Source organism: Triturus cristatus, chromosome 3_2 (genome assembly GCF_964204655.1).
Source record: "Triturus cristatus chromosome 3_2, aTriCri1.1, whole genome shotgun sequence".
Lineage (NCBI taxonomy): Eukaryota > Metazoa > Chordata > Amphibia > Caudata > Salamandridae > Triturus > Triturus cristatus.
In genome coordinates this window covers 510,151,714-510,171,582 of record NC_140584.1, presented here as the reverse complement: position 1 = coordinate 510,171,582, position 19,869 = coordinate 510,151,714, and the positions used below count along the sequence as shown (strand labels likewise).

General features: G+C 44.8%; 1 protein-coding gene across 4 annotated transcripts in view; it reads right to left on the bottom strand.

Annotated features, from left to right (window-relative positions):
* Positions 1-19,869, bottom strand: part of USP47 (ubiquitin specific peptidase 47) — a 1,403,064-nt gene that overhangs the window by 103,376 nt on the left and 1,279,819 nt on the right. For all 4 annotated transcript variants that reach the window (XM_085648190.1, XM_085648191.1, XM_085648188.1 and 1 more), the window contains one exon: positions 6,243-6,373. In XM_085648190.1, coding sequence (XP_085504316.1) covers positions 6,243-6,373 — 131 coding nt within the window. The remainder of the gene's footprint in view (positions 1-6,242; positions 6,374-19,869) is intronic.

Below are 19,869 nucleotides of genomic sequence, written 5' to 3'. Positions count from 1 at the left end.
GGGGACTTTATCCGCCAACTTAAAACGCGCCACGGGGCGCGTTTGCACAGTGGTGAAGCGAGGGGGCAGGACCTGATGTGACATGTGTGCAAACATGCCCTGTGGCGCGTTTTAAGTTGAGGAATTAATTCCCCTTCAATCCTGAGGGCCCCTGGGGGCCAACTAGCCCACCAGGTACCTCCAGTAAGCGCCACAGGCCTGCGTTGCAGAGAGGTGGTCCAGGCCACGCCCCTTTTTACACCTCTCTGCAGCACAGCTCTATTTATTTAATAGTTTATGCAAAGCGCCGGGGCAGTGTGGGGGGGATTGGGGCCCCCCCACACATTTTTTTTTACTGCCCCCGGGACCTGGCCCACCCAGGGGCTTCAATTAAACGAAGCGGGGGAGCCAGCGCCTTGTTTTTTATTGTTTTTTCCTCTGCCGGATTCACGCACCCAGCGCAAATACGGGCGATTTATTTAAAAAAAAAAAAATGTTTTTGAGGCCCTGGGGGTTCTTGCGGGACCGCCTGTGCAGGCCTAGGGGTTCAGGGTGTTTCTACCCTGCCCCCTTTTCTGGTTTTGCGCATTTCTTTTTCTCTTTTCTTGTGCCTCAGTTCTACCGAGGCACAAGATGGCTGCCCACACTTCCTGGTTTGAAGTGTTGGCAGCCAATTAGAATGCAGCTCTTGATGGGCAGGGTGCGCGGATCTACCGTGCCTCTATATATCGATATTTTTATTTTTTGATTTTCTCAGCAACTACTGAACGGATTTACACCATTTAAAAGAAAGGTCTCTTTCTGTACCAAGGGCTACTTTTTTTGCCAAGTTTGATGTACTTCCGTTCAGCAGTTTCAGCTGTAACCGTGTCTAAAGTTTCCTATGGGAAATTGATTTTTTGTCCTCTATTTTTTAATCTCTCAGGAACTACTAAACGGATTTACACCATTAAAAAAAAAAAGGTCTCTTTCTGAACCAAGGGCTACCTTTTTGCCAAATTTGGTGTAATTCTGTTCAGCAGTTCGGGCTGTAGTCGTGTCTAAAGTTTCCTATGGAAATAACAAGGAGAAAACATGTTTTGGGACCCCACTTTTTTCTCGGCCCCCGCTTGGTGAATCACCCTGAAACTTTCAGGATAGGAGCTGACCGGACCGCCCCACAAGTATTGCAAATTTTGCAAAGATTCGTCAACTGGCGCCGAAGTTATTGGGAAAAGAAAAAACGCTTTTCCTATGGAAACTAGGTCCTAACTATAACTACCTACTGGCAACTGCCAGTAGGAGATATATATATATATATATATATAGGCTTTATATATCTGAGAAATATTTTCATTGGTGTTGTAAAGGCATATGTGGCAAAGGGTATGTGCATAGTAAACTTTCTGTGTAAAGACTTGCGTTGTAAAGACTTATACATTAAGACTGTGTTGTAATGCATTCTTGGCAATGGCATTCGTTGTTCCGTCATACAACCCGCCCAATGTTTTTTTTTATTGCATGGATAACTCCATCGAATGCACTTGTAATATGTTTAAACTTATGCCAAAATGATAATGACTTTTAATCTTATACAATGTCACTGCAACAGGACTACCATTTTTCATTGTAAGGCATTTCTAGAGGTGCTATACCAAATCCACTGACTGCAGGAATTCCGATATTAGAAAGGCCTACAGGTCTCAGCCTTAAATATCCACGCTCCTGCCCTTGCCAATCATGGCTTGGAGAGACATGTGAATACATGTGCAGGCATCTTCATTTTCAGTTCCAGAACTTGAAATCGGGCTTCCCAGAGCTGTCAGACAGAGGAGTGAGTGAGTTAAAAAGAATAGGACAGAATTAAGGGAAAACATGTCTTAAGTTTTTCTTCTCAACCTCACAAAATTGCCCATCATTTGGAGGATGGTAGACAAAGAGTTCCAAAGCCTGAGCGTGTGGTAGGCAAAATACCTGCCCCCACTTCTAGCTCTCTTGATTCTGGAGACAAGAAACAGTTCACAGTTGTTTGATCACAGGAACCTGTTGGCATGGTCGGGGTAGCCATTTGCTGCAGGATAAAGCGGCATGTGTTATGCTTTGCCCAATGTTAGATGCATAGTGCCTTAAATTGTACTCTGCAGCTTGAGAGCAGCAAGTGAAGCTTTATGAGCGCTGTGCCAGCTGATTCTGTTTTCCGAATACCTACCAGTATTCAGGCGGCAACATTTGGAGTAATCTGGAGTTTATTTATTACTGATTTTGGGCTGCCTAAGTACAGTATGTTGCCATAATCAAGCCAGGACAGGATTAGACCTTGAATCACGATTCTACTGGGAGCCTTTTCAAGACCTTTCTCAGGGATCTGAAAAGGCCAAAACAGCTGTCAGCCATTTATTTTGCTTTGGAGGCCATAGTTAGCTGGTTGTTCAGGGCGCTTTTTACTTCTGACTTAGGCAATGGGCGCTCTCCCAAGGGAGATGGCCAGACGATCTGATCCCAGAGCATTGGGTTATTTCATAAGACCCGAACCTCAGCTTTCCCACCATTCATTTTCAAACAGCTGGCTGCCATCCTTTGAGATACTTTTGCTAGGCAGCTGTTGAGCCTCATGGAAACAGAGTCCATATTTGGTGACAACGTAACAATCCGCTGGGTATCGTCCGCATAAGATACCATCTTGAAACTGAAGGAACATATGATATGTGATAAGGGGTTAACAAAAATGTTAAAAAGAGGAGGGCTCAACCTGGGCCCTGTGGGACACCACAATACAGCTGATGGCTGGATGAGAGGAATGGCGCCTCGCTGACCTGGAAGCTGTGTTTATCCAGAAATGAGGCCAACCACTTCAGGGCCTTCCCTGTAATACCAACTTCTTCCAATCGGCTAAGAAGGGTAGGGTAGGAGACCGTATCGAAAGCGGCACACAGGTCGAAGAGGATCAGTGCCACCGATCCACCCTGGCCAGTATCTCCTTCAGATCCTCTGTGACCCTTAAAAGAGCTCTCTCTGTACCACAGCCCACGCGGAAATCTGTCTGGGTAGGGTGAAGAATGTTAGCTTACAGATGATCAGTGATGTACCTGTTGATCAATTTCTCTAACATTTTGCTAACACACGGCAAAAGGGACATAGGTCTTTAATTTTCTAATGTCTCAGGATCTACCTTGGGGTTCTTTATTAGAGGTCGAATGAAGGCATGTTTCCATTTCACCGGAACACTGTAGCTCTTTAGCGAAAGATTAAACACATCTGCCAAAGCATTAAGCATTGTGGTGCCCCCTTCAGTAGGATGTCCACTGGAGCTGGGTCAAGAGGAGAGCTTAATTTGAATGAAGTGACCACAGCCGTGACACCTTCGATAGTCAGTTACTGGAAAGTAGCGAGTGGTGTTTTAATGTCGATGTCTCTTGGCCTGTTATCTATATTATCCCCATACTCTGGTGAGCCTGATAGGGTATCATAGATATCTTTCACTTTCCCGAGGCATGTCCTGCTTTCTTGGAATGGATTTCTTATTAAAGTGAACGGATTCCAAGATTGTAGTCATTTATTTTGATGCACATGTAGTGGTGCATGTGTGATGATGCCTGCGTCCAGACTTGTGCGTGCAAAGCTGCCACTTTTGATTTTGGAAAATGTAAAGTTACAAGCAACTTTTACAAAAGGAATGGCCCAGTAGCAAACTGCAGTTGCTGAGCCCTTCCCCCAAAACAAATACATAAAATAATGATAAAATAAAATGTGGCAGGGAGGGACAGGAAAGCAATGGCGGGGGAGCACGTGGGCAAGTACACATCACTAAAGGCAAGAGCAAGAAAGGTGGGGGATTAGCAGTGGTGTGGAGTCTAATTAAAAAAAAGAAAGACTGAAGACAGTCAAGAGTGAAGCAGTTGGGTGGGGAAGCAACAAGGAGAGCAAGGGGAAGTGAATTGGGAGCTGCTGTTCTTAAGCCAGGGAAGGATCCCACAGATACTGACTCGTATAGCACAAAGGAGAGGCAGCATGAAAACACATGTACTCCATCGAGTGCTTAAAGGGAAATAAATAAGTTAGCTAAAAGCAAGCAACGTCTGAGGTGGTATGATACAATTCACCAAATCAGAACCCTGAGACCAAAATGCCAGCGAGCAGGACTGTCATAGAAATAGCGAGGAAAGCCATTGAATCAAGGAAGACAACTGAGATAAACAACAAAGTAATCTAATCAAGAAAAAAAGGCGGACTCCTAGCCCACTCTATCTATATTGGAAACAATACATTTATTAAAACAAAATCTAAAAATACCAGCTATTTTATCAGGTATGTTGCAAGCTAGTTATTTATAATGTCCTACAGAAGCCTGAGCCTCCACATACCTGTCAAAATGTCAGATTTAAAAATTAAACTAAAGTCAGAGCAGCCACTCTACATCAGAAGATCACGTCTTCAGTGTCTGTTTATGCCATATACTACGCCTACAGTTAGACTGAGGTTATTGCAAAAAAGGTGGATAGCTCTGAATGCTTTTATTTCCAAACTAAACCCAAGCCCTGCAATCACAACTCTTAATAAAATAGTGCTAGGAGGAAGAGAGGGAGAATTTCTGACCCAATTTCACAAAAGAGGTGTCCGCCACATCGAGTGGGACCTGTGGAGTAAAGGAAGTTCGCAGCGGGTTTGGAATGCCATGGTTCTCCCATATTTGAGTGTCTAAGGACCAGTAAACGTAAGGGAAATTTTAAGCGATATATGCTCTTAACAGTAACTACACTGGTACAAATTAAACACTGAAGACCATTGCCTTACAAAAGAATAAGAGCTCTGCTCCTTTAAAAAAATGCTAATTATTAAAAATCTGCATGACATACTTATGAGTCTGTTTAAATGCAGATACTTAACTTCAACGTATTGAAGGATTTCAATTATATGTATGATCAGCAAAAAAACGAGCAGAAGGCTGCAGACCATTCAGAACATAGGCGGCTAGAATCACTCAACTTCCCATGCTCGTCTCATCACAGCACAGCTTTAGGAGCTCCGCTGACTCCCCAGTCACAAACAAGCATAGTTCAAACTTCTCACCCAAACTTTCCAGGCACTACATAACTCTGGCACATCATACCTCATCAATGGCATCTGCTTTCACAAACCTTCCTGACACCTCAGCTCGTCAAACTCTTACTTGCAGAAAGTCCACGCATTCATAAAAAAAAAGTCTGGTGGTCGAGCTTTTGCTACATCACTCCTAAAGCGTGGAACGACCTGTTGATACATATAAGAGCCTACTCCTCACTTCTGGATTTCCACAAGAAGGTTAAGACCTGGCTTTTGGACTAGTTCTCTAGACCCTAGGTGTACCTAGACTTGGGGCCAGGATACCCTCCTCGGTGACAGGGGTCTCTACAAATCTGCATAACGTATTTGTATATGGTATTTTTATAGCACAAACTTTGACAAAAGGCAGCAGAGTGCTGTACAAGGTCAAAGGCGAGCATAAAGCAAACGATTAGTAGGAAGGGAAGCTGGGCTGTGGACGGTTAATGCAATGTGATGTAGGGTTCTTTAAAGAGGCAACTCTTCAACTCTTTCCTACACTGAAAAGGGGTGTTTGTGCGGTCCTGATGGGTACAGGGATGTTGTTCCAGACCCTGGGTGCATTGATGGAAAAGGCCTGCATTTACATAGTGCACTCACGGCTCCATTTTAACAAGTAACCTAATATTTTTATTAGAACATTGGAATGTTGGGAGCTCCACTGAAAACAATTGAGTGCCCGGAGCTCCAACATTCTAATGTTTGTTCACAGCTGTTGTTTTACAAATTAAAACATTCTGCCCTCTATGGGCAGAATGTTCTAATAGCCTTAGAGTCCTCTGTAGTGGGCTCTACCAGCTATCTATTAAAGGCCCACTCCCTTGTTGAGGCCTGCTTCCTTGTTTTGGCTCGGGCCATTAACAGTGGAGCGGGCCTTTAATGGCCGGTAGAGCTCACTAAGGCAGGATCTAAAGCTATATTAGAAAAGGCAAAAAGTTGGCAAGAAATGTCAGTGCGACAGTATGCATGCTTCAAAGAACTTTGTGAAAACTACCATGCAAAGGTTCAAACGGCAGTGGAGAGGACACCAAATTTAATTCATTCAAGGTCAATAATGTAAGAACCAGTGAGTTCAGTAATACTATATTGGTTAAGAGCACTTTGAGGGTCAGCAAGTTAGCAGTAAAAAATTATTTATTAACAATAATATTACGATTAGGTTAAACAGAGAAGTTAGACTATTCTTTGAAACTCCACAGACTAACCTTTTCTTTAAGTTCCTCAGTACTGCTACTCTCCAAAATAACTTCTCTAAAAGAATCCAACTTCATTTCTGATGGTCTCCATCGTCTTGATAAAACTGAGAGCTGAGACATGGACTTCATCTTCTCTGGCTCTGTAGATTAAGAGAACACATAAATTCCAAAACTTATTGTCTATAACCATGAAACTCGAAAACACAATCTGATTCAGGTATCACTATATAGTGTGAAAGTCTGTCCACAAACATTTCAGCATTCACACCCACTATAATTCTCTATCTTTAAACACAATTTCATATCTTATAAAGGTTTGTTTAAGATGGCAGTCGACAATCAAATTTCACATAAGCGTGAAACATATTGAAATATTTTGCTGGCACTCTCAGGGGAAAAAAACATTCTGGGGCAGAGGAAAAGGTGGCTCTGGGGTGTGGGCCTAGGGGTGGGGGGTGAAGGGGAGTATATCCCAGCACCTTATCTGGGAAACCGATTTGGGCGGTGGTAAGGCTGAGGTCATGTCAAATTTTCAGTAACTACAGGAAAGACCTGCCGATGATTCCAGTCACCCCAATGTTCCACCTGGGGTACAAATAAAGGCCTATTCCAATTAGGAAACAAAACCCTCACAGAACCATCACTCAGTTGTCAGTCTCCAGGCAGAGGAAAACTAAAGAGCAGTGGCTCAGACCAGGAAACAGGCTCAGAAAAGTCCTTGGACGCCTTGAGGACGATAGTCTGCAGAAAAATCCGTAATTTTCTACAGAAAACACATACAAAAGAAAGGAAGAACGGAACAAGTTACTTACATTTGTTAACTCCTTTTCTAGTAGAGCCCAACCGCAGAATCCTCATCTTGGAATATTCCCCATGCAGCAGACTGGATCTGTAAAATCTTGAGCAATACCTCTGCATGCCAGTAGGTAGCATTGGTCGCTCTGTGTTGACTTCTGCGTCGGAAGTGACATCGCAATGCCCAAATAAGCATCCAGTTCGCAGAATAGGGAGGATGTGTTGGTTAGTTAGGAATAATAATATAATAATAATAATAATAAATAATAATAATAATAATAATAATAATAATAGGAATCTGCGGTCAGAATCTATACTAGAAATAGTGTTACCAAAGGTAGGTAACTTATTCTGAAAAGAGACTTAACAGCAGATTCCTCACTTAAGAGTAGATACTCAAGCAACACCACTCACGAGATGGGTCTGTGAACTGGCTTAAACCTACAAGTCCTGGAGGGCTGAGCGGGCGAAATACCAGTGTCGATGGACCTGACTGTCCAAGCAGTAGGGCTTCGTGAATGTGTGGAGTGATGGGAGCTTGGCAGATGTCCAGGCCCCAGCGCGCTAACCCCGTAGTGGTGCTTTGGCCCTGGTGGCATCTTTGCCATTACAAAGCAAATCTTAATGCAAAGTACATTCCATCAAACGATGGACCGCTTCTGCTCAGCCCTGCCCTTCTTACCCAGTGAACCCACTAAAGAGCTGTCCATCTGGTGGTCTTTGGTGTGATCAATGTACAAGGAAAGAACTCTCTTTGGTCCATACAATGGAGTCCCTCCTCTTTAGAAGGATGAGGTGGAGCAAAAAAGGTAGGTAATGTGATGTGCTGGCCATGAAAGGGGGAGATCACCTTCAGAAGGAGACAGGCATATGTCCAAAAGACCAGTTTGGAGAAAACTGTGGTGTTCTGAGGGTGAGCCGAGAAAACCCTCCTGACTGATGTAAAGGCCACCAGGAAAATCATCTTGATTGTCAAGAGCCGCAGAGAGCAGCTGTGCAAGGTTCTCAAAGGGAGAACACAAAAGGTATGTAATAGGCCCATTGGAGCATCACAGAAGGGGTAAGAGGAATTAAATGCTGTAAACCTTTCGAAAAACCGTGTCAAAACTGGTGACTTGAACAGGTTGGGCTGAAATAGCCAAAAGGTGACCATTAACAGCACCTAGGGCAAGGTCCTACCAAGCTCACAATAAAAGAAACTGCAATACCTCTAACAGAGGAGCAGAAAGTGGGTCCACATGGCGTGAGGAACACCAAGCCACAAACGTATCCCAGCGACAAGTGAATACAGTTCTAGTGGATTGACTCCTGGCTCCCAAGATGGCATCACAGACCATGGGAGGAAGATCAAAAACCCTCAGCTGTCGCTGCTCAACATCTGGGCATAACGTTGGAGTGTGCAGGTTTGGATGTGGGACCATTCCCTGTTGCTGCTACAGAACATCCTCAAGATCGGGCAGCCTGATAGGAAGACAGATGCTATGGTTCAGGAGTTCGGGATACCATACTCTTCATGCCCAATCCGGAGCCACTAGGCTGACTTGTCCTGATAGTCTTAAGAACTCGCTCAGGAGTGGTATTGGCGGAAAGGCGTACAGGAGTTCCACTCAAGGCAAAACGCATCTCAGAGTGAGACGCTTTGCGAACACCAGCGCTCATAAGTGATGTCATTGCGCGTTCTCGGCAGTGACAAACAGATCGAGCCAAGGATCTCCCCATTCTTGGAAGAGACCTTGCACCTCTGCCAAATGTAATCACCATTTGTTATGCGCAAGGCATTGACGGCTAAGTTTATCTGCCCTGCCAGTGCTGTACAACTAGGAAGATGTTTTGACCCTCTAGCTATGTCCGGAGGCACAGAGCCTCCGGGCACAAGGTCCACGGTTGACGGATGGGAGACAAGCTTTCAATACCTAGCACATAGCCCTCAACTCCAAAAGACTGATGTGGAGCCGAGCTTCTGACGGAAGCCAGATCCCTCTTACTCCACCTCTACCAGATGGTCATCCCAAATGAGCAGCGATGCATCAGTCACCACTGTCAATTCTGGATAGGTAAGAGAGAGAGAGGTCTGCCACTGACCCAATCATAGCCACTCACAGACCATGATTGGGTCAGTTGGACTCACTTTGCCACTGGATTCAAGCTAGCCTGGCTGATGAGGGGTGTTACCCTGAAACCGGTCCTAGGATGCTTGTTTCTGGTCCAGTGAAGACCTGGCTTGGCAGTTCAGGCTGGACTGTTCCCATGAGGCACGTGGTCAAGACTGATTAGCATATGGCTGGGTCTGAACTGGGGTGGTGAAGTGAGCTAAAGAATGATGATGGATTACAGCCAGATCTATGACTGGGGGTGAGTGTCTGAAAAGTTTCATTGCTCCGTCCATCGTCTCCTTTTATTTACTTTGTTCGCCCTAGGTTGGCAGGGTATGACCAAACGTGGGTCCCTTGCTCACTTTGCCACTGGATTCAAGCTAACCTGGCTGATGAAGGGCGTTACCCCGTAACCGGTCCGAGGATGCTTGTTTCCGGTCCAGGGAAGACCAGGCTTGGCAGTTCGGGCTGGACTGTTCCCATGAGGCACAGAGTCAGAACTGATTTGCATATGGCTGGGTCTAAACTGGGGTGGCGAAATGAGCTAAAGAATGATGGATTAAACCCAGATCTGTGACTTGGGGTGAGTGTCTGAAAAGTTTCAGTGCTCCATCCATTGTCTCCTTGTGTTTGCTCTGTTAGACACTAATACAGATCTTTTGCAGTCTATTTTGAAATTTGGACCAGGTCCAAAAGATTCCCCTGATGCCATGTCCCACTGGGACTTCTGATCTCAATGCGGACCCTCATATGTCATTGAGTGTGCTTCGCCAGAAGGATGCAGGAGGCCAGCTGTTTTGAATGTGGCTTCTCACCAATAAGCCACACCCAATCCCTGCACTCCCACCTGGGAGTCAAATATACCACTGCACCTTTGAATAATATACACTTTTGAGCATGTCTTACCACCCCTGGCACAGCAAGACTTCAACACAAAACAAACAAACACAAAACAAACAACACCTTTTGAAAAGGGGTTTTATTTAACAAAATGCAAAGACTATCACTTTTAGAATAAGGCTTGGGGTTTATTACATAATACTCTCTAAAACAAAAGTTGTCTCAGATACCAAATGCATAAGATTCAAATATATGTAGCAAACTTATAATCTAAAGGCATGAATCAATAACTGAGCAAACTATAATACTGATTAATAAACAAGCAATAACTGATATAAGGTAAGATACACTGGACATCCTGCAAGAGATTAGAAAGATATATATATATATATATATATATAGACACACACACACACACAGTAGAGGATCACTCTGGATGTGCACCTCCCACACCACAAAGAAAACACCTCAAATAGTCAAAGAACCACACATCTAAATGCATCACCTGGTGCATACACTGCCCACTTCTGAAAGGGGGAATCACAGCCAGGGATCAGAGCTCAGCAAGCCAGGGTTCAATCCGAGATAGACACGTCTGCCCTCGCTCGGAATCCAAACTCCCGCCAGACCAGCGGAGACTCCCCTTTTTAATACAAATACAAACATAACGAAGCTTCTAGCAAGCCTTGCCCCCTCGTTCTCATGAGAGCCCGTACCAGTCTGCTCCAAGGCCACGACATCGGTTGATCATGCCTTTGCTATGGCTTCGAGACGGACCATGTACATTCCTCTGATAAGAACCGGTTTTCTCTAGTCAGTAAAGTGTGAAAAAACAGGAGGAAGAGCAGAACATGCCCTCCCCACTTAGCAGCTGCGTGCAAGCACAGAAAATAGCTTAAAATGGAGTTAGTTTGGCCATGCACACAGAAAGGCCCAAAGCAAGATGGAATTGAAAAGCAAGATTACATGAAAGCATGTCAAAGCTAATAAATAGTAAGCACTGCCATAAAGCAAGGTAAAGTCAGAAAACAGAATGACATTAAACCATGTCAAAGCCAATAGTAAGAACTCATAATTCTCACCAATGCACAATACAATACACATTCCTGCACAACTGCACGTCCTTCAAATGCACATCCCACACGCTCCGCTCTTGGCAAGACTGTTCCACTCCGTAACAGCTCCCACTGAAAGTCAGCAAGACTACAGGACAGAAGAGAAGCAGGCATATGCAGGACCATCCTACATTAAGGCTAGGGTAAAATAACACACTAATATCAATTAAAATGGTGGTAGTTGGAGGTCATCATAGGGTGCCAGACTACAAAAGTGACTCTTTCACTACACCATCAAACCCAACAGCCTCAGAGTCAGTCTAACTGAAATCCAGGCCTTCGGTTGAACCATTGCGATCATAGCCCATATGTCCTGGACTCTCCATTCCGAAGGGTAGGAGCAGGAACTGCAGTGTATCCAGAATGGCTTAGGGCGGTCCCGGGTTTGCAGCACGCTCCAAGCGTTGTGTTTGTCTATTACTTTGGACCAGGAGGAAAGGAAAGGGCCCAATTCACCTGGCATCACGAGCACGGGCTGCCTAACCTTTTCTTCATTTTCACTTCACCTGGTTGATTTCTTCACATGATCAACTGGTCTAATACATTGGCAATGGTCATGTGAAAACGCACCAAGCATAGACTGTGAGCCCTGAAGAAGTCCGATTGTGGACGAAACACGTTGGCGGTTGCAAAAAACGCTTTAAAAAGAAAATTGAATAAAGGATGAAGTTCAATATTGCAAGATAACATCGACTCTTCTTTGGGAAAACAGTTTAGCCTTAAGCCTACTTTACTGTCCCTCGCGCACGAGGAGTGGAAGACTCGAAAAAGAAGTCAATAAAATGTCGAAATAGTTTAGTCAAAAAGTGACTAAAGAGGTAGCTCTCTGGATCTGCGCTAGGCTGGCGCGGAAAAATAAAGAACTGACGTCAGCACACAGTGGTGGTGTCTAAGTAGGCACCGTGACATCATCCCAGCGACCATGACACCGATGACGGACGTGGAGTCGACCGACGCCACCTACTGATGCGCAGGGGTACAGCTAAGAAAAAAAATCTCGGGATCCAGTCTGGTGCCTCGGGGATAATTCTAAAGATTTAATTTACACCCTCACTCCTAACCACATTATTCTGCCTGCCCGGTGGCATTTACTTTCAATGGTTTATGAATGGAGGACGCGCTGACTGAAGCGAGGAGAACGCTGTTGCCGCAGGAGGGGGACTACCTGTCCCAGACACCTTTGCCAAGTGAGGGCGGAGCCGCACGAGCGCCTCATAAGCACCTGGGAGACACCGCAGCGCGGGACGCGCTGACTGAAGCGAGGAGAACGTTGTTGTCGCAGGAGGGGGGACTACCTGTCCCAGACACCTTTGCCAAGTGAGGGCGGAGCCTCAGCCGCACGAGCGCCTCATTATTGTCACTGGACATCAGAACTGTAAGTGTCGCTAACGGCCTTTTGGCTGTGCTGTTGGTTACCCCTGACTGTTGTGTGATACTGAAGCACTACCCCTAACTTTCCAGGCACCATTTAGTAACCTACCCCGGATTAACGCCGCCCCAAACCTACGTGACTAATCAAGACTGGCCACCCTTGTAGGCTTTGCATTTTAGTAATTGTGGGCTGCCCGGGGCTGTTGAGTGGTGGCCTTCGATCATAAATTTTAAAATTCTGTTATTTTTTAACGTCATTTCATATCAAGTGCTTTTTTTAATTCAGTAATTTCTGTGTTCGGTAATTTTTGTGTTGGTTATTTTATTTCCTTGTACCTTTGTATTTTATTTTTTAACGCGATATGCTCAAATCAGTCGGGAATCCCCGCCCTGGTGTCTCTACACTTGATAACTATTTAGTTAAAGTAGTAGACAAAATTAATAAGGAACGTAGACTATCTTTGGGTTTAGGAAGTATTCCTGACCCTACGATACAACCTATCACTGTGGAGATTTCTGCTCCTCTGCCTATGGATTAGTTGTTTCCCACTATTGATGATTGTTGTTCAGTGGTTACTCCAGACAGTTTAATCAGGGAGGGCAACAATGAAAAAGTGCAATCACGGGTTATTTCTGATGCCGAAGATTCCCATAAGGAACCTGCTGCAAATAAGTCTCATTATGACCTTGACTCTGTCGCCCCGGGTCTAGCGGCCCCTAAACCTCATAGAGTGTTGAGGTCGGGGAGACATTTAAGTAGACCAATACAACCTAAGAAGGGGGGCCATAACAAGAAAAAGAATAGTGCCCCCTTACCAAGAGGGGGTCCCACCGAGTCAAACATCTTACTAAATGATGATAATCCCACCCATCTGACACTAGCCCCAGACCAGCTTGAGATTCTTATAGGGATGATTGATGCTAAATTGGATAAAATAGTCCTTCCACTCCTCGACAAACTTGAGGTTGTTTCTAGGGAGGTTGTTAGATTAAGTGAGCTTGTACAATCTGCCCTGAAACCAACCAATAGCCAGCAGCCAGCCGCAGCCGCTGCTGCGATCCCTATGGTCGGGGGTCGGACCATCAGGCACGTGCAACCTAACAAAGGAACCTCCATTGTTGGAACGACTTATATAGGTTCTAGTAACCCTGCTCAGATAAATAGTAATCCTATTATAGCTACTGAGCAGCAGAGTAATTTAAACTCACCTTCCTCAGGGGGTTCTATAACAGTTACTACAGCATTACCTGCTTGCACTAATGAGGTCCCTCTGAACCCGCAAACCATCCGGGCCCCGGGGAACCAGTTGAAGATCACAAAAAGGGGGATATCTAATAATCGTGGCCTACCTCAACCAAACCTCCCACCGGACTGCTCACCTTATGTAGCTGTCCTGACCAATGTTACACCAATTAGGGAGGATGGGTTTCATCATTATATTGAATCACATGAGTCCCTTAAAAATAAAACCGTGGCATGGCTTAACCGGGAGTGTGGCTTTCCAGTGGCTCTGGCGGACCAAATTTTGGCTACCACCAGGGTCAACTGGATTGGCACATCCCCGAAGCACATCTCTGGGGACTGTATTATTGTTAATTTCAGTAATCCACACCTTGCCACAACAGCTCTGATTCGAGCCACCTCTCGTCCTTGCAATGAGCAGGGCATCTCACTCCGTCCCTTGGGCTTTTTTTTTTATAGACAATGCATTAGTCATCATTTTTGCAACAATGGGGGGGTGAGTACGAGGGGAGAAGCTGTGGACAGGTTTGCAAATAGTTTTCATGCGAATACTGCTAATCGTTTTGAGTGCCTTAGCGGGCTAGATCAAAATGATTGACTGGAATACAAGATACACCCTGCGATTTTGGAGAGACAGGCCCCGCCTGACCTGGGACAAAATGTTTGTATTTTAGGGATTCCTACCAACACCCCTGGGATAATTATAGATCGCTTGCCTAGGGACTTGAAGGATGATACAGTTGGTCAATCGGAATCTTCGATGGTGTTGGGTATGTTACCCCCAGTCACCGTGTTGGAACGGATCCCGTTTGGTACTGATCAAACTGGCCATACCCCAGGGTACACGGATAACCCCTCTGGGACAGCTGTAGATTGTACGCCTATGGGCAGGGAGGGCATCCTTCTTGGCCGGCCGGAGTTATCACCATATACTTTAAATGTTGCTATTTCCCAGCAAGGTAGTAATTGTTTACTTAAGGGGCCTGGTGCACCTGGTTTTTCCAGATGTTACATTGCAAGTTGGAATATTGCGGGCATCAGGTCCAAATCAGATTGCTTAGGTTGGACCGAATTTTTAGCTCTCTTCGATATCATCTGTTTACAGGAAACTTGGTGTAGGGACTTTGAAGGATATAATGGTTTTGTCTCTTACCAGTTACCTGCCACTGGCTCCGTATCAGGTAGAGCTAAGGGAGGCCTTTTGATTTTAATATCTGTCCAAACCCCATTGCTGGTTAAAAAATATATACAAGTTGGGGCTCATTCTCAGATCCTGTGGCTCTACAAAACCGGAGGCAGGAACATTCTTTTAATACATTTTTATAATAATGTTTTTGATGATTCCAGGGTTCAGGAGGTTAGTGCACTATCAAGTGCGTTGGATGATATCCTTAAGGAATCCAACGTAATCTTTGATTTGTTCATGGCAGGAGATTTTAATGTTACTACCTGTCCATTCTCTAATGTCAATGTTTGTGGGGTGGTGTACTATTATGGAGACGGAATTTCCCACTTTCAACATAATCGTTACGGAGATGCCTTAAATAGTCTCCTTGATTCACATAATATGTTTATTATGGCGAATGAGAAAAATGGGCAGGAGAAGATTTGTCCCACTTTCACAGGTCGGGGTGTGAATTCTGTTATTGATTTTATCTGCATTTCCTCGAGTCTCGAGGCCTGGACTATGGCACCCAAAGTCATAGACATTCAGCTTAGTTACCATAATCGTTTGTCAGTCGAGGCTATGTTATGGGAAAATAATGGGAACCATATTGCAGGCAGTATCAATAACATAGAAGTTGTACGCCCTAATGGTTTTAGACTCAGATGGAGGGGGGACAAAGCCGAAATCTTGTCTGACTCAATTATCACTAGCTGCCTGGCTGGTATCACAGGTATTTTAGAAGATAACCTTGGTACTATTGGCTCTATTGAGCTTTTTACTGGTATTAATGCGGTCATTGACTCCAAGTTTACTAGTACATCTAAACTTAAGGAAGAACGTCAGCGGGGGTGGTTTAATACAGCTTGTACTCAGGCTTTAAAGGAATTAAAGTTAGCCTTATCAGCCTCGCCTAGAGATAAGGATTTGGTTGCAGATCTCAGAACCAGATACAAGGATACCCTTAAACGGAGGAAACTGGAACTCAAACAGGAAGCGTGGGATAATTTGTCCCTGGCCGCCGAATCCAATAATAGCACCCTATTTTGGAAAACAGTTAATTCCCCTTTTCTCAAAGATGACAAAATCCCTGAATTAACTTCTAATGTTATGAAGGAAGAGTGGGTTTCCCATTCCTCTAAAATCTTTGAGTCTGATACTGTATCTAGGGATCCTGGGGATAGGTGGCCGTATATGCCATTGAACATCACCATTCAAGAGGTTTTAGATAGCATAAGGGCAAGTAAAGGAGGAAAAGCCCAGGGACCAGATGGCGTCCCAATCGATGTTTACAAACTGGTACCTGAAGTCTGGGGGCCTTTGCTTACTAATATCGTTAATGCAGCAGCCTGTAATGAGGTGCCCCCTACTTGGGAAGAATCCATCCTAATACCAATATTTAAGAAAGGAAATCGAGGGGACGTTAAGAACTATCGTCCAATCTCCGTGTTGGATTCTTACGTAAAAGTAATGAGTAGAGTGCTCCTAGTAAGGCTGGAAGAATGGGTGGAGGATAATGGCATTCTAGCAGAGAGCCAGTTTGGGTTCAGGAAGGGCCGAGGTACGATTGAGCAGTGTCTAAATTTAGACCTGCTCATCGGTAAATATACCCTGGCAAAGACTGGCACTATTTATCTCTGCTTTGCGGATTTGAGTAGTGCCTTTGACCTGGTGGACCATGGCATTCTCTGGGCAAAGCTCATTGAAATCGAGGCACCTGAGGGCATTGTGTTTTTCTTAGCACGTCTTTATGCCAAATTACGTGCTTGTGTCCGTTATGGTCCCAACGGGGAATGTACCACTAACTTTGAAATCAGACGTGGAATTAGGCAGGGATGTGTGTTGGCGCCACTGCTATTTACACTTTTTATTAATGAGATTGATCTTTTTCTTAAATCTTTGGCAGTGGACGCCCCCAAAATCAATAAGGACCCAGTCCCAGTGTTATTATACGCGGATGACGCGGTCCTAATTTCACGTACCCCAAATGGCCTTCAGCGATTGATGGATGGCTTTTCTCAATTTATCACAAGTAGAAAGTTAGTGATAAACAAATCCAAAACCTATGTTATGGTATGTGGGCGTAGGAACAGAAAGACTCAGTCTTCCTTCTTTATAGAGGGACAGAAGGTTCAGGCTGTTGATAATTTCTCATACTTGGGGGTCACCTTTTCAAATAAAAATATTTGGGTTAATGAACATAAGAATGTCAGGGCCAAGATGGCGAGGAGTGCTCATGGAATTTTTTCCATGGCCACGAAACTTGGAGACAGGCGGGTTCAGGATATGCTTAAAATCTTTCAGTCCCGCTGTGTTTCGATTGCCTTATACGGAGCTGGAATTTGGGGCTATGCCCCGGCGGGATCTCTTCAGGTCGAGGAGAATCTTTTTCTGAAGAGACTTTTGTGTTTGCCAAGCTCCGTTTCCAATGTTCTAGTGCATAACGAATTGGGTATTTACCATCTTGCCGATCTGATCCTCCTTAGGCCTCTGTTGCTATGGCGTTCCATCTGGATAAAAGAAGAGACCTCATTATGTAGAGCTATTATTTCGGATTGCCTCTCTTTGGACCACCATCTGAAGATCCCATGGTTAAAGTATATCGTGAATAGTTTTCATGAGATCTTTAATATTAATATCATGGTGGATCACTGTGGGGTCAATGTGCTGTCTAAAGCAGAGCTTAAGCACTGCTTTTTACAACAGCTCTCCACTAGGAGGTTACAAAACAGTTTGGAACTTTCTTCCTGTGTTCTCTATTATGATCTAAATGAATTTGTAGGTCTCCAACCGTATTTGTTACAAGTGAGCTGGAAGTCACATCGGTTTGTGTTGGCCAGATTGAGAACAGGAATAGCCCACAATCTTGTTGCTTTCCCCTCTCAGTACCTACATCCTGTTGGCCCCTGTCCATGTGACAATACTACCCCCCAAAGTACAGTGCACTTCCTTTTGCTTTGTCAGTTGTATAAACATCTGCGGATTGCTTACCTGAAACCCTTATTTGTAAAATTTGGAGTTAGATCAATACATGACTGTATGAGCTTGCTTTTTAATTTACATCATCCTGATGTTTGTTTTTATACAGCTACCTTTCTTCTTAAATCAATTAATGCAAGGAAAAGTATGCTTTTTTAACTTTTTAATATTGTTGTATATTTTGCTCATGACTCTGTTTTATATTTTATGCTGTGCTTTTATGGTCTTGTTAAATGTACCGAATAAAGCCTTATGAAATGAAATGAAAAATGAAATGAATGGCTTAGATGAAAAAAAAGCATGTGAGTAGGAGTCAGATGTGATTTTGGCATGTTGATAGTGAATCCCAGTGACTGCAAAACGTTCATTGTAGTCTGGCGGTGGGGGACAACTGAAGGAAAGTGGATTTCTGTTGCAGTACCCCGCACTGTTTGCCTGATTCTGATGCATGACTGGATGTGCACTAGATTCCGGCTAACCAGGTTCCCAGTGCCTGTGTTCCTTCCCAAAACTGTTCTAATGTTTCCGCAATTGGCACACCTCTGGCTCACACATATGTCCCTTGTAAAAGGTACGAGTGGTACAAAGGGCCTTGTGACCAGAAAGGGTCTCTAAGGGCTGAAGCATGTATTGTGCCACCCTAAGAGACTGTTCACCAAACACAGGCATACTGTCACTACAGGCTGTGTGTTTTGGTCCAGATTAAAGGGAAGAGTCGACCTGGCACACATCCCTGTGTACCAGGCCTACCAGCACTGCAAGAGGCATAGGTAAGTCACTCCTACAGCAGGCCTTACAACCCTAACACAGGATGCACTCTACCCCATCTGAGGGCATAACTGCATGAGCAGATATTCCCCTATAGTGTCTAAGTCTATTCTTAGACATTAGAAGACCACAGGGAATCCATACTGAGTGCATGGGATGGGAGCTTGTCACTACTAGTTCCTCAGCTCCATGATGGCTTCACCAAATTTCAAGATGTTTGGTACCAAACTTCTCAGATTAACGAGCCCACACCGTTGCCATGTTGGGGTCATTAATAAATACACTCAGAGGGCACCTCAGAGGTGCCCCCTGAAAACCTACCAACCCACTAGTGTGTGCTTCAGGAACAGCATTGAAAGGCGGTGACCCTCAAAGGCTTTCAGTCCATTATTATGCTGACCAGGGCCTCTCCAGCTAGTGGAGATGCCAGAGACCCCTTAACAAGCCCCACTTTTGGCAGCAAGGCTGGAGGGAAAATTAGTAAACAAGAGAGGTGCGTACCCTCTCAGCAAGGACTTAAGCTGCCCTCCTTTTAAATCCTCTATATTATTTTGGAGGATTCTAGCCAATAGGGTTAGGAATATGCCCCCTCCCCAGATGGAGTGGACATACAAAGGGTTTAGTCACCCAAAAGGTAAGTAACTCATTGGCTACTACCATTTAAGCCTTGTAATGCCCCTACATTGAGTATTTAGGGGCACCCCTGAACCTTAATCCTCAGATTACTGATGACCTACGAAGGAGAAGACAAAGAAGAGCTGTGCAGCAACAAAGACTTAAGACACCGACTGACTTGGCCACAGCCCTCTGCAGCCCTCAAAGACCCTGCTTCTGAAGAGCGACTCGTCCTGTTGCCCAGCAACCTCCAGAATCCTGGGAGGACTGCCTGCCTTCTAGAAAGACTCCTGATCTCCTGTGGATAGCTGACCTGTCTAGAAGAAAACCAAGTTTAAAAACCAAAGCTATACCTGTGAAACCACGAAGTCTACCACTTCTGCACCCTTGGTCCGAGTCCAAGAGGCCCACTGGTCCAGAAAAAGTTTCCTAGCAATCCTGAGCAAGAATCCCTCATGGGTTGACTCCTTCTGGACTCCACGTTGACGCCTGCAGCCTCTGCAGAATGAATGCCCCCAACTGCGACTGCACCGGTAAGCTGACTTCCTACACTGAAGATATGCCTGCACACGGAGCCCCTATGCCTTGGGGAGATCTACCAACAGTGACTCGACACCCCAGCACATCCCAACTTACCTATTCAGCTGCAGGT